General features: G+C 37.2%; 1 protein-coding gene across 1 annotated transcript in view; it reads left to right on the top strand.

The window, feature by feature from the left end:
- PTH2R (parathyroid hormone 2 receptor) overlaps positions 1 to 14,767 on the top strand; it is a 77,074-nt gene that overhangs the window by 37,614 nt on the left and 24,693 nt on the right. Inside the window, exons 6-8 of the mRNA XM_078071271.1 lie at positions 900 to 1,089; positions 2,505 to 2,658; positions 10,867 to 10,927. Of these exons, the coding sequence (XP_077927397.1) occupies positions 900 to 1,089; positions 2,505 to 2,658; positions 10,867 to 10,927 (405 nt within the window). The remainder of the gene's footprint in view (positions 1 to 899; positions 1,090 to 2,504; positions 2,659 to 10,866; positions 10,928 to 14,767) is intronic.

Consider the following 14,767-nt stretch of genomic DNA (forward strand, 5'->3'; position numbering starts at 1 on the left):
CCTTTCTGGAAGAGAAGTAGTAACATGGTGATCATTGTACAGGAAAGTTGTACTGTCTTGCCGTCAAACAATGGTAGAGCTGGGACAGATTCTACAACCCTTTCTTAAGAGTGTTTTTAAGAAAAGATATCTTTTGGAGTTAGCTTTTTGTACAGGAAATTAGTAATACTATATCTACTCCTATGTATGTTATGGTTTAACTTGTGTCTAAGATTCTTTTATGAACGCAAGCTTTTTATGTTAAAGTAAGCTTGTTTACTCTTTAACATTACTAGGACATAAAGTTGTGTAATGTTATCAAAATATTTACTTTTTCTTGTAGAGTATGTGTTGAAAATGTGAAAGCTCCACTTTAAAAAAAAAAGATTTTATTTATTTATTTGAGAGAGAGTGAGCAAGTGAGAGAGAGAGAGAGAGGGAGGAACAGGGTGAGAGGGAGAAGCAGACTCCCCACTAAGCAGGGAGTCCAATGTGGGACTCGATCCCAGGACCCTGGGATCATGACCTGAGCCGACAGCAGACGCTTAACTGACTGAGCTACCCAGATGCCCCTGAAAACTCCATTTTTAAATAATATCAAAATGGTTCTCCAGTAGTCATAACTTATTATTACTTTAATATATATTTTAGTATAATGCTTTAGTTTGATATAGCACAATAGTTAACTCTGCAAAATCGGGATAAATATAGTAGTAGATCAGGTTAAATTTGAAATTATTTCTCAAAAAGTTACATTTTAGTTTTTGATCCCAGTTGTTTCAATTGGAAATAGATAGTAATGGGTTTCTGTCTTTGTTCAGGCTTACTATATTTTCTTCTTTTTTGTTAACATTTGTGTATTTTCTTTACCTATATCTAATTTCATCCAAATCTAAATCCTGAATATTTTCTCTCCGTAGACGATTGCATTGCACTAGGAACTATATCCACATGCACTTGTTTGTGTCTTTCATGCTGCGAGCCGTAAGCATCTTTGTCAAGGACAAAGTGGTCCATGCCCACATAGGAGTGAAGGAGCTGCAGTCCCTGCTGATGCAGGACGACCTACAAAATTCCACAGAAATGCCTTCTGTGGATAAATCAAAATACGTAAGTGTTTTCACCATTTTCTCTCATTACTGATTCCTATAACATTACGGACAAGTACAATTTTACAGGCCACTAAATCTTAACTTGTTTTGGTTTATGTAATCTCTGAATTAACCAAGATAGATGACTAATTTATATAATGATATTTACTACCTCGATTCTGTCCTTAAGCTTTACGCCTAATTACTCATCATCTTAGACTATTAAAAGTCTTGAGCTCTTTCCATAAGAATATTCTGGCATGGCGACTTCAAAAATCACATGACTGGAGTGCATTTGATGTGGAGCTCATACTAGCTTTCATGGCTTATTGTGTTCAAAAGTAAGAGCCCACTTGAAAAACCAGAAGTGTGTTATTTTTTTTTTTTTTTTTTTTTAAAGATTTTATTTATTTATTTGACAGAGAGAAACAGCCAGAGAGGGAACACAAGCAGGGGCAGGGGAGTGGGGGAGGGAGAAGCAGGCTTCCCGCCTGAGCGGGGAGCCCGATGCGGGGCTCGAACCCAGGACCCTGGGATCATGACCTGAGCCGAAGGCAGACGCTTAACGACTGAGCCACCCAGGCGCCCCCAGAAGTGTGTTATTTTAAAGCCCACAACATTTACCTTCTTTATTGTAGATTCAGACTTGTTCCAATATAAGATTCCAGGGTACTTGATTCTGCTCTGAAATGTCCTGGTGTTATTTAGTAAATAGAATCACTCAATAATTCAGTTAATTAGATCACTGATGTGCTGTATCTGGGAATTAAGTATAATAGATTATATGTCTTGATAGTATGAACTAATGCCCTTTCTGTGGCTTTGGCCTTTGCCCTGTAACTTTGTAGTCCCTGCTGATTCTGATTCTGTGCTGGTTTTGGTGACTTGTTTTATCCCATAGAATGAAATGGAAGTGATGGTGTGCTGGTGAAGGGTAGAGCTCTGTGAATGAGCCTAGCCAAGATTAGCGGAGGCTGGCCCAGATCAGCAGAATCACTGAGCCAATGCATAGATTCATAAGATGTAGTAAATGCTTATTATTTTAGCCATTGACTTTTGGGGCATAAGAAAGATGAGAATAAAATAAAATCATGGTAGAATAATGGCTAATATTTTCTTCTTTATGCTTTTCTGTATTTTCTAATTTTCTCTGATGATCAAGTATTATTTTCATAAATAGGAAAAATCAAAGAAAAGTGATTTTTTGGTAACTTCTAAAGGAAAAATATCTTATTTTAAGAACAGAATCGAGCCCATAGTCTTAGAGATGCTGCCTTAAAATAACCTTGTTCTGGTCTCATTCAACAGTCTTGGCTTTCCTACATACAGGAAACAGATCATAAAAAAGAAATACAGAACTATTTTTTCATGGTCTGTTGCATGTAGTATAATTAAGAGTTCTAATATGATGCAATTCTGGTTTATTTGTAACAGATTGGGTGCAAGATTGCTGTTGTGATGTTCATTTACTTCTTGGCTACAAATTACTATTGGATCTTGGTGGAAGGTGTCTACCTGCATAGTCTAATCTTTGTGGCATTCTTTTCGGACACCAAATACCTGTGGGGCTTCATCTTGATAGGCTGGGGTAAGGTATTTATGTCTCCTTTCCCTTTAAACTGGATTATGGATTTCTGTTAAACCTATTGATGTGGGAAACAAAGGCAAAAGAAAAAATTAAATTTCCTTACTACTTACAGCCCATTGACAAGTCCTTGAAACAGGCCGAGTGACACTCCTCTAGGAACTCTTTATCTCTACCCCATAAGATACATGTTAGCAATCATCCTCCAAGCATATGGCCCACTGATACTCATCTGAAGAGTCTCAGGACTGAGTTTTTACTAAACAGTAATAAATGACCTTTTCTTAACAATAGCTAGACCTCTCAGGGTCCTGGAAACCTTGTTTCCAAAATTCCTTAGGGACTTATCCTGGCCTTAACCCCCTCCGAACTTGAAAGTGTACAATCAGACACCTGTCACAACCCCAGGGCAGCTCTTTCTGCCCACGGGTCCTGTCCCCGAGCTTTCATAAAACCACCTTTTTGCACGGAAGAAGTCTCAATCTTGAGTGTTTGCTCCGAACCCCAACGTTTTCCTATATCACTTATCATTAGCATACTTTCAGCTATTTTCCTGAAATCTCTCCCCATCTTACCTTTATATCTCCTTCTTTCTCTTCCATTGTTCATTGGGAAAGGTTATTAAGATCAAGTCTAAAATCCTCCCAGTGTTAACAAACTTTTCATCTTTAACTTACGGTTAGAGTTCTTAGGTCAGATTCTTGAGAGAATTCTTTGGTGGAAATATAAGAGAACACACTGAGAACTGCTCTGCTCATGTCTTATGTCAATGTCCTGATTTAGCAATAATTTCATCCTAAATATTTTGATTTTTAAATTTCTAAGCTATAGTGATGGATTGTTGATTTGTATTTTTAGGTTGTATGATGAGAATACCAGAAATGAATTTATAAGACCATCTTGACTTCATTTAATGATACAAATTACAAACTAATTATGTAGACTTACCATGTCTTTTGGAAGGAAATAATTCAAATTGCTTTCTGCATAAGTAATTTTTAAAAAAATGATATTTAGCTCACATTCCAAAAATGCCTTCTCAGCACTACACTGGACTAGGCACTAACTCAACATGACATGGGGAAAGGATGTTGCTTGTTCAAATTTAAGAGAAATTGAAACTCATATGTGGTTACAATTAAGAAGCCTCATGATCAACAATTGCAGATCTCCATTGTTATTTTTATATCCACATTATAAGGGGCTCAGCATAAGAAACAAATGAACTGAGTGGCTCAAGATTAAATTTGAAGGGTTTTTTTTTTTCTCCTCCAAAATAAGAATATTTCTTTGCTTGTTTGGCTTTAATATTGTTTTTTTAACATTTGAAAATGTGGAGTAGGGAATATTGAATTTCCTGCTAGTTAATGAGTAACCTTTTAGAAAACAAAGGGTCTATTTACTGTAACATTTCATTTATATGAAATTATTGTGAATAAAGTTGTATTTCTGAAGGCAGCTTGTCTGTTTTAAAGCTCTCCCTTTGACTAGCAGTTACTAAAAACATAAAAAAAATAAAAAGGATATTTTATTTTTTAGGGTGCTTTGGAAATTTCCTGAATAGTTTTTGGTAGTTTGCCTTCAAATCAAAATTACATCTGTGTACCAGTGATGTGGGAAACAAAGGCAGAAGAAAAATTATTGAATTTCCTTACTACCTACAGCCCATTGACAAGTCCTTAAAACAGGCAGAGTGACATTCCCCTAGGGACTCAACTGCTTTAATGTTAATACTTTGCTAAGAGCAAAAGGCAATCCTAGCTTAAGCCCCTCATCCTCCAGGATCCTCTAAGTCTACTTTGACGTATAAAAATTCCTTTGGGAATTTCCTTTATCTCTGAACCCCCCAAGATACGTGTTGGCAATCATTCCCCAAGCATATGGCCCACTGATATACATCTGAAGGGTATCATGACTAAGGTTTTATTAGACGGTAATAAATGACCTTTTCCCAACAATAGCTAGTCCCTTCAAGGTCCTGGAAACCTTGCTTCCAAAATTCCTTAGAGACTTACACTACCCCTAACCTTCTCCCAACTTGAAAGTATATAATGGGCCACTCCTCATGACCCCCGTGCAGGTCTTTCTGCCCATGGGTCCTGTCCCCGTGCTTTAATAAAATCACCTTTTTGCACCAAAGACGTCTCAAGAATTCTTTCTTGGCCGTTGGCTTCAAACCTTAACATCTTTCTTACATCACCAACATAATTACTAGAAGTTGGTAAAGGTGTTGATAGAAAATTCAGCAATGAATGTAGACATTTGTCTGAGTTACATTTTATATTTTGGATTTCTATACCACCGGTCATACATAATAAATTCTTTTTTTCTCTGTGTACTTAGTGGTTTGATAGCCAACTCCCCCAGAACTCTTACTTGGTCTCTATTGATGTGATTTGAAGTGGGGTTCCTGAGTGAATGGTCAAGAAGGAATTCTTGAGACATTTTTCAGTGCAAAAATGTGCTTTTATTAAAGCTCAGGGACAGGACCCCTAGGCAGAGCAGTTCTGGGATTGTGAGTTGCAATTGATTATATACTTTGGAGTTGGGGGAGGTAAAGACAAAGGAAGTTTCCAAAAGGATTTTCATATGCTAAAGAAGACTTACAGGATTCTGGGGGCCTAGCTATTGTCAAGCTAAGGTTGTGTTTTCCCTCTAGCAAGGCATTAACATTAAGACAGTTGGGAGCTCCTGGAGGAATGTCATATTCTGCCTGCCTCAAGTATTTGTCAGTGGGCTGCAAGTTATAAAGAAGTTTAATCTTATCTACATTTCCTTTTGCCTTTGTTCTTCACATCCTCTATCACTCAGTCAGTTCCTCTTTAAAGTCAGAAGTTTGTTTCACTTAAACCTGAGAAACTAGTTTTCAGACCTTTCTATGAAAAACAGAATGAAAAAAAAAGTCCAGTGAGCTTCTATATGCATATGAATTTCTTCCCTTCCTATACAAATTTATTGATTTGTTCACAAGAACTTTAGCGTTGGAATGATGACTACAGTAGAAGCATCATTACTTGAAGTGTTCTTTTCATCAAATGGTTTAAGAACAAACAAGAAAGCAAGTAGGCTTCCCATGGAAGCTTGCTTTGAAAAACATTTTACATGCGATATATCCACACACACTTAATCACAATATAAAACACTAATAACCAATCTTTATGGAATTATGTTTCCACACGTGGTCTACCTTCTGATTCTTTGTTTGCAACTCCACTAAAAAAATTCTCTAGGCTAGGGTGTCTATAACTATAGTAATATTCTCTAAAGAATATCTCCCCACTACTGGGGTGCCTGGGTAGCTCAGTCTGTTAAGCATCCAACTCTTGGTTTCAGCTCAGGTCATGATCTCAGGGTCATGATCTCAGGGTCGTGAGGTTGAGCCCCCGGTGAGTCCTTCCTCGAGCCCTACATCAGGCTCCATGCTCAGTTCAGAGTCTGCTTGAGATTCTCTGCCTCTGCCCTTGACCCTTCCCCCACTCATGAGCGTGCATGCATGCGTGCTCTCTCTCTCTCTCAAATAAATAAATAAAATCTTTAAAAAAAAGAGTGTCTCTCCATTACTTAAATGCAGCTACTATTTAATGAATTAAATACCTAAGTCTATTTGATTAATAGACTATTTTTCCCTTAGCACTGACAGTCAGATTTTAGAATCATTTTGATTTCTGACTCATTTTTCTAAATTCCGTTAAGAAAATCAATAATCAAAAAACATTATAGCTGCTTTGCATGATCCTTTGCTAGAGTAATTTAGAGTGAATCCAATTTCATATTTTCTTCCAATGATGTGATTTATTAGCTTCGCTAGAGAGGAGAACTTACTTGGATTCCTTTGTTATTATTCATTGGACCCAATCATGATAATTTTAAGCTCTCTTCAGCTAAATAAATAGAACTTTATTACTCACATTATAGTGATGTGTGGAGCTATATTATTTACATTGATTTTGCTGATTCTTGAGAATAAATTGGAAGGGAAGGAAATTACAATCTAAAGAGGAGCAGATGCTGTATCTGACCTTTAGTAAATTGAAGGCAAATGTTTAAAGTAACTGTTTTTACACATCTTCATCCCCAAACAAGATGTATAGAAGAGTAAAGGCAAATTCCAATGATGACTATAGTTTTCTTTCAACCAACCACATTCTTAATTTTCCCTCTTCTTGCCTCAATTTTCTCATAAATAAGGCACTTTATTCTTGGTTCCATTTTCTTCCAAGTACATATTATTTTTTCTATATATTTAATTCTATATTTATAAGGTGTCAGTCTTATTTCTTTATCCCTAATGTGGTAATTTGCCTCTATATTAGCAACCATTCTTAAGTTTCAGCTGTCAGATAAGATGCCAGAATGTACATATTATCATATGAGATCACCTATCCTGATTATATCATGTAGTCATGTCTCCGTTGCCAAGCTTTCTTGTAGAATATTTTCACATTCTGTATTCTCTGAAAATAATCAGGAAAAGATTATACATTTCCAGTTTTATTATCTTTGTATCAGGTGATCTCAATTCAGCAAATATTTTTTGATTATCCCATTGGCAGTAAATATAATTGAAATACAGAGATATGTGTTGAAGTCCCTGCACACAATAAGCATGCAGTCTGACCCAGTAGGTTATTTTGTTTTGTGTTTGCCTGTTCTGATCATACATATTATATTCAAAATATTTAATTTATAAGATCTGTTCTCCAAAAAATTGTTTAGAATAGCCAATATAATACCTTTACACAGTTAAAAATCTTCAACTGGCTTCAAGCAAAATTTAAAAACCTAGAAAAGCTATTTCTCCTTTTCCTTATGATTTTTAATGCCATTACTAGTTCTACTGAATGTTGCCTTAAAGTTAAAATTATATTCAACAATTAGAGTCAATAAAAGATCGATATTTTAACCCTACTTTATGAAAGATACAGAATTTGAATCTCTCTGCTTATCATTTTCCCCAATCTTTTTAGACGTAATTTGGAGTTTTACTCATAACTATTTAAGATTATATAGATTATTACCTCTTTAAAAGAAAACAAATTATAGTCACATTTAGATTTACATTTGTAGCAGTTATGTAGATTTATCTCAGTGAGTTCACCTGGTTTCAAAATTTCACTTCATCTCCATCAATTTGATCTTTTAAGTTTCTGCCCCCTGGCAATATTTAATTCAGTAAACATATTTTCTTTTTTATTGTAGCTCTTCTGTTTCAGATTGGTCCTTTCCCACAGTGCCTTACTCTTCTTCTAGAACATTTTTTTGGACTATAAATTAGATATGTTTTTAAAATATTTCTTTTGTTTCCTGTAGCAATTCCATCTCAGGAGGAGGTAGCTCTTCTAAAGTTTCACAAATTGACACTCTTCTTTGTAGCAATGGAAGACTTTCATAGGCTTTGCAATTTTCCTGAAAGAGAGTTGTACTCATTCAGTATTGGCTTAGAGTCCCATGAGAGTTGAGAACAATTCTGCCAAAATCATATGGAGGTACTTCTTGGTTCCTTAAAGGATGAAACATAGGTGATGGGTATTGAATTCCAGCATTCTATGATGAGTAGTGAGGGAACTGGAAGCATAGCCTAGAGCTTCATGTCTGAGCAGTCAACATAGATGGATTCCTAGGGGCATCAAGGTTTCTGGTTGGTAAGATACACAGTATGTCTGTAGCAAAGCTAGGCATCCTATGTCATGATGGGTCTCTAATTTTCAGAACTAACTTTACTCCTTATGGTCAACCTGTGATTTTACAATACTATAGTAGGACCACTGGAGGAGGGTAAGGCTGAGGTATGGTTTTATGAAGCTTCTAAAATATCTAAAACAAGATGAAACTACATAGACCAAGATGAGAACATCCTTTTTACCCTCTATGACTTCAAAGCATCTCTGTTTTATGCAGTGGGTTGCTGCATAAGTTTTTATTTGAAGGAAGGGTTTAATTGCTAAAACATTTTGACTACTATTAGTTAGTCCAAAACTTCATTTCAAAGGAGAGTAGTAATGGAGCCACATGAATACCCATATCTACTTATTTTTAGACTAGAGATTGCCTCCCTCTCAGAGTCACTTATTTATACTGACATTTTATGAAGATAGCTCTCAAGGTAAATGCATATATTGAGTGACATTCAAATTTACATTAAATTTACTTACATTAGCACTTAGACTTAAAATAACATCTAAATCTCAAACATTTTCCCCTGTATTTATGTTTTCTAAATTATATAATAATATGATACTAAGACTGGTGATGCAAAATCCTTAAATCCCAGAGTGGTTTTAATTCTTTTTCCTCCGTGGTTGCCTCTGTGCTAGTGTTGTGAGTGAGAGTCTTCCAAGATGATGAGAAAAGTAATTTCATTAAGACATGGTATCTGATATAAGATGTTTGTTATAATTATTATCTAAAACAGAATTCCAACTCAAGCACCATTGATCAATGTGTATAGAACATCATTCAGGAAATTGCTTGATTGGGAGATTGTAAAGGAAGCAAAAGATAAAGACCTGGAAATGAGAAAATGTGAAAATTTTGATCAAAGATAGATACTTTTTAAAGATAGCCAAGGCAGCAGAACAGTAAAGGGAGCTACATCAGGCCTTTTTGAACCACCCTGTCAGAAGGAGCTCTACTCCATTATACAGCGTCATTCTTGTTTTTAATTCATAGCGCTGATTGAACCAAAGTTATGTTATTAATTTTATATCTCCTTCCAGAATATGCTTCAGAAAAACAGGGATAGTGTTGATCTGTTTATTGTTTTATCTTCTGAAACTAGAACAATCCTTGACATATACATGGGCACTTAATAAATGGTTACATGATAGATGGATGGACGGATAGGTAGGTGGGTAGATACGTAGATGGATAGAAAGATAGATTGAACTGAACCTAAGAAATAACCAGAATTGGTAGATCTATTTTGACAAAAACAGTTTCCTGGAACATAGAATTCGAACATATTTTTTTATGATGTTTGAAATTTAGATGTTCTATGCAAACAATAAATAAAATTCGAATGTGGAATCATGAAATTAAGTGGCCACACAGTCAGGCTGAGGCTAAATTCAATTAGATGATCACTGAGGGAGCCAAAAAATTTTCTATTGCAGTGTATCATCTTATTTTCACTTTTAATAGTGTTTTTCTTCATCTGAACCTATTCTTTTTCACTTTTTTGCTAAAAAAAGAATATTTGAAAAATTACAAATGTGTTTTTAAAAGTAAAGAATTTAATATTGTGCTTAATAAAAAATGTTCTAAGTTAGATTAAAACTTTTTCTCTCCCTTTTAAGGTGCTTCTTAACTTCTGCATTGTTTCCATTATGCTCTCTCTTTCCTTTCTTTAAACCACTTTCATAAATTCCACAGAATGAGAAGTTGTCCATTAAATCCTTGGGTCCTGTTTTGTTGTGTTCCATAAAAGTTATGATTTGTGATTTTTTGTGGGTGATGTCAGAGTCCAATCAACTATAACATGAACTGAACAGTCAGCCTTTACCGTGGACAGCCTTTTCAGACTCGTGGAAAGTCAGTGTAATGGATTTGACATGGCAAGCTCACGAGGTATTTAACATTTATGAGGGATACATATCTCACACTCAAATCACCAAACTCACATAGCGGCCACCCTTCCCTATGGTCTAAATGCATGCAAATGCTTGTCTTGAGCCAATATGAACCCCCAAAAAAGAAGAGGCTAAACTGATTAAAACTTCCCAATTTTATAACTTCTCAGTATAGCTTCTCTATGGCTTGCATTTTTAGAATGGCTAAGTTCTAATTTTTTAGATGACATCAGCCTCCCTGCTGCTCCTCATGAAGTCTGTCATGTTGCTTCACTCCTCCCTGAAAGCATGTAGCTGTCAGTGCGGCAAGAGTCAAAGCCCAGTGCTCCAGCCGCTGCCTGCTTCTGGCCCCAAGATCTTCCTTCCCCTCCCATATAGCTTGATCCTACATCCCTCAAAGTAAAATTGGGCCAACCTTCTACCTTTAGACTTTCAGGAACAAATGACAGCAATGTACCTGGCTCATTTTTTGAGTGGACAAGATGAAAACCAAGTGGAATTTCTTGTTGAGATATCAACATTTTTCATTTCTGTTTTTCTCTCTCAACTTCTAATAGTATATTCTTATGTGTGCAGAGTATGAGATTAAAAATTCCCTTCATCTTAAAGTAAATGCAGTTTCTGACTCCCTCTTTGATTGCAGGGTTCCCAGCTGCATTTGTGGTGGCCTGGGCTGTGGCGCGGGCAACTCTGGCTGATGCGAGGTGAGTGAAGAAGGAGAGGTAAGGGGAGCACCTCAGATTTTCTCAAGACTCGGGCTTCCTGCCTGGAATTGACACTTGCTGCTACTGTTGATTACATGTCCCCTCAGGGATGTCATGTAGAAAGTTACCTTGATGTGATTGTAGCCTGTGATACATTATCAGCAAGCTATCCATCCCAGAAGTCATGGGACAGAAAGATTCACCGACCAGATTAGGATGCTTGACCTCTTTAGTTTATAATATCATTTTAAAATATATTGTAAGAAGCAAGGGGAAGGAGATGGGTAAGTTAACACACGGGATATGACGGAAGCCTGTGGAAGGACCACACCACCTGAGTCCCAGGATGGGCAATATTGAGATCTGTGCCACATCAGCTTTCCCCACTTGACGGTGTGGCTGTGAAGACCAGAGATGAGGTTGCAGCAAGGAGACCCACAGCCAGAAAGTGCCTCGGGCCAATGACACACATTTCCTTTCTCATACTGATGGGAGGCAGGTATGCCTGGTCATAGCTGTAGCTTACCAGTTAGCCTGCTAAACAGCTTTGGGTTTTATTTGTGTTGCTTGGGCACAGGATATGTGGGCATGGGTTTCACCAATCAGTGGCTGAATTAAGATGTCAAGAATATTGAGCACTTCCTGTGTATCAGGGAATATTTTGTGCCTCATATATTTGGTGTATAATGAGTATTTATTTATTTATTAAGATTTTATTTATTTATCTTAGAGAGATAGAGAGTGCAAGTGGGGGGAGAGGCAGAGAGAGAGGGAGAGAGAATCTCAAGCTGACTTGGCGCTGAACACGGAGCCCAATGCAAGGCTTGATCTCACGGCCCTGAGGTCATGACCTGAGCCGAAACCAAGAGTTGAGGCTTAACCAACTGAGCCACCCAGGCACTCCAGGTGTATCATGAATATTTAGTGCCCAGTTATACTTATGTTTAACATGCATGGGGTCCACTTATTACCTACTTATTTGAATTTGATACAAACTATGGGTTTCATCCATCCCATTTTTTTTTTTTGTCTTCTATAGCAAAATTAAATGTTTTCAAAAAATAAAACAAATGCATATTAGAAGTGGAATCCATCCTAGTGATTCACTAGGATTTTCAAGTAGCCTGGGGTTAATTTAAAGTGTTATGGAACCTGGACTGTATTGCCTGACGGAAGAACCAAGCGGCACCCGGAGATCTTGGAGGACAGGAGGTTTATTTGACGCCGGTGGGCTCAGAGGAGAGTGATCTCCAAAGGTCTGAGCCCCGAGCACAAAAGGGGCAATTTATACACTTCTACTTCTGCATACTTGGCACTTCTGGCGCGTGCGCAAAGCGGGGCAGGGAGAAGGGCCTGGATTGGTGCGCGTGGGAAGCAGAGCAGGGAGAAGAACCTGGAAGAGCGCTGAGCAAGGACTGGGACTCTCTTGCTGGCTCGGTCAGCCATCTTAGGACACAGATTTTCCTTATCAAAAGCAGCATTTTATTTTATTTATTTTTAAAGATTTTATTTATTTATTTGAGAGAGAGAGAGACAGAGACAGCGAGAGAGAACACAAGCGGCGGGGAGAAGGAGAAGCAGGCTCCCTGCTCTGTGGCACTCAATCCCAACACGGTGCTCAATCCCAGGATCCTGGGATCACAACCTGAACCCAAGGCAGACACTTTCCTGACTGAGCCACCCAGGCACCCCTAAAGCAGCATTTTAAGGTACAGGGCTGTGATGCTGGGTGATAGTAAAAGATGCTTTTTTAGACTTAGGCAGACCTGAGTTCAAATCTTGGGTTCAGCTATTAGTTTTGAGACCATGGGAAACACACATGATCTCTTTGTATGTCCATTTCTTAATATAAAACAGTGATAATAATGTATAAATGACATTAATACAGACAAAACACGGCACAGAGCCTGGCCGCTAGTAGGCACTAATTGGGAACATGATGAGAAAGAGCTCAGGTGCAGGTAACTCACAGGCCTGTTCTGCTACTTCTTGGTTCTCTGACAACAGATGCACTACCTGACCTCTCTGAGCCTTGGTTTTCTCATTGATCAAATGCAGATAAAACGAATATTACTCTTCATAGGGGTGTTGTAAGATTCAATGAGATAATGTACATAAAACACTATAGGGTTTGGAATAGTAAGTACTAAGTACTTAGTAGCAAGTATTAGTCCTTTAATTATTTCATTAATTTATACCTATACATAATGTCTGATCAAAAATAATGCTTTTGTTTATTGTTATTCCATTGAAAGCAGGACTTACCCTTTCATTGATTCTAGCTGATTTGATGTTTATCCAATCAAGTCAGTGGAGCCTTGATTCTGCTAAAGTTAGAGCTTAAAAGTGAGGCTGGAGAAGAGATGGGGGCCAGAGCTTCCAGACCTTTATAGGTCATACTAGGATGGTTGGGGTATTTTTCAGTGATAATGACAACAAATTTGCATTTTATAAAGATCGTTACCAGCATGTGGAGGAAAAATTGGAGAAAAGTAATAATAAAGATGAAGCTAGCATTTTTGAATGATACCCACATTCCACTTTCTGAGGGTTCTGCAAATATTAATTTAATTGCACTTCCTATCAACCCTATGAGACTGAGGCTAGAAGAAGTGTACCTGGCATTGCACAGCCACAAGTGGTAGAGAAGGAATTTGTCTAGACAGCTGGGCTCCAGAGGCACTCAATAAATACTATGGGCAGACTAGAGGTTTCTATTAAAATCAGTGATATTTATTTTCTGTGGAGGAGGAGTGTTATAGAGGGATTCCTTTTATAGTATCACTGACAACTGCTCACCCTTCAGTTGCTTAAACACCCCTGATAATGAGGAGTACACAGTGGACAATGCCCATTGTACACTGGACAGTTTTTCTTACCTTCATTATATCTATGCTTTGTCCTTCTACCACTTGTAGTTCTTCCTATTCTCTTAATCAGAAATAGTCCATCACCTGTCATGGACTTTTCAATAGTTCACAGTTTTTACTGAGATAGGAGCTCAAGCTTGTGCATGCGTATTGCCTGTAAGCATACATACAACATTGTCTACTAGCACACGTTCTTCTCATTCACATGAGAAAATTATATCTGCAATTCATGGTGTTCAGAAAGTAAAGCCATAACCACAGGTACTCTGCCATTTCAGTGTGTTTCAAATGCTCTATCCCCCCACGTAAAATCTTCTTTATCAAATTCCTGTAGCATTTTGTATGTAGATTTCATAATTATCTCTTTCTTACATACTATCTTATTTCTCTTGACTTCATGTGTAACTGTCAGATTAAAAAACCAACAACTATGAATTACAAATGGGCAGGAGTGAAATTCTCTGTTTTTACAATAGAGAACTGTCCAATGCTTGCTGATCAGTTCTTATGGATCTATTTTGCCACTTTCCTCTATTTGCTAAGTGTCTATTGAGCAAAGATAAAGTTTGACTCAGTGCAAGTTGTGAGTTACTAGGAAATGTATTTCCTCATCCATTCGTTAATTGTGGCAGTTTCCCTCAGTCTCAGCCTTCCCATTTGTAAAATGAGAATATTCGTGGCTATGAGTAAGATTGAGTCTGCAGGGGGTAGATTTGAAAATCAGGTAAGAGCCCATTTATGAAACGACTTTATAAACTCCAACTTCTATACAAACATTATGTTAATAATTTAGGGTTAATGTTATCAACATTATCATCATTGCTATATGTGTACAATGATACTGGAAATGTCAAAGAAGACTTATAGTGTCTGCTATTTGATTTCTTGGCAGGGGGTGGGTTGAGTCAGTAAAGAGGTACTAGATAATGCTAAATGATTTTACCCTGAGATGTGGAACCATATAACTTAG

The sequence above is a fragment of the Halichoerus grypus genome, chromosome 4, assembly GCF_964656455.1.
Source record: "Halichoerus grypus chromosome 4, mHalGry1.hap1.1, whole genome shotgun sequence".
NCBI lineage: Eukaryota > Metazoa > Chordata > Mammalia > Carnivora > Phocidae > Halichoerus > Halichoerus grypus.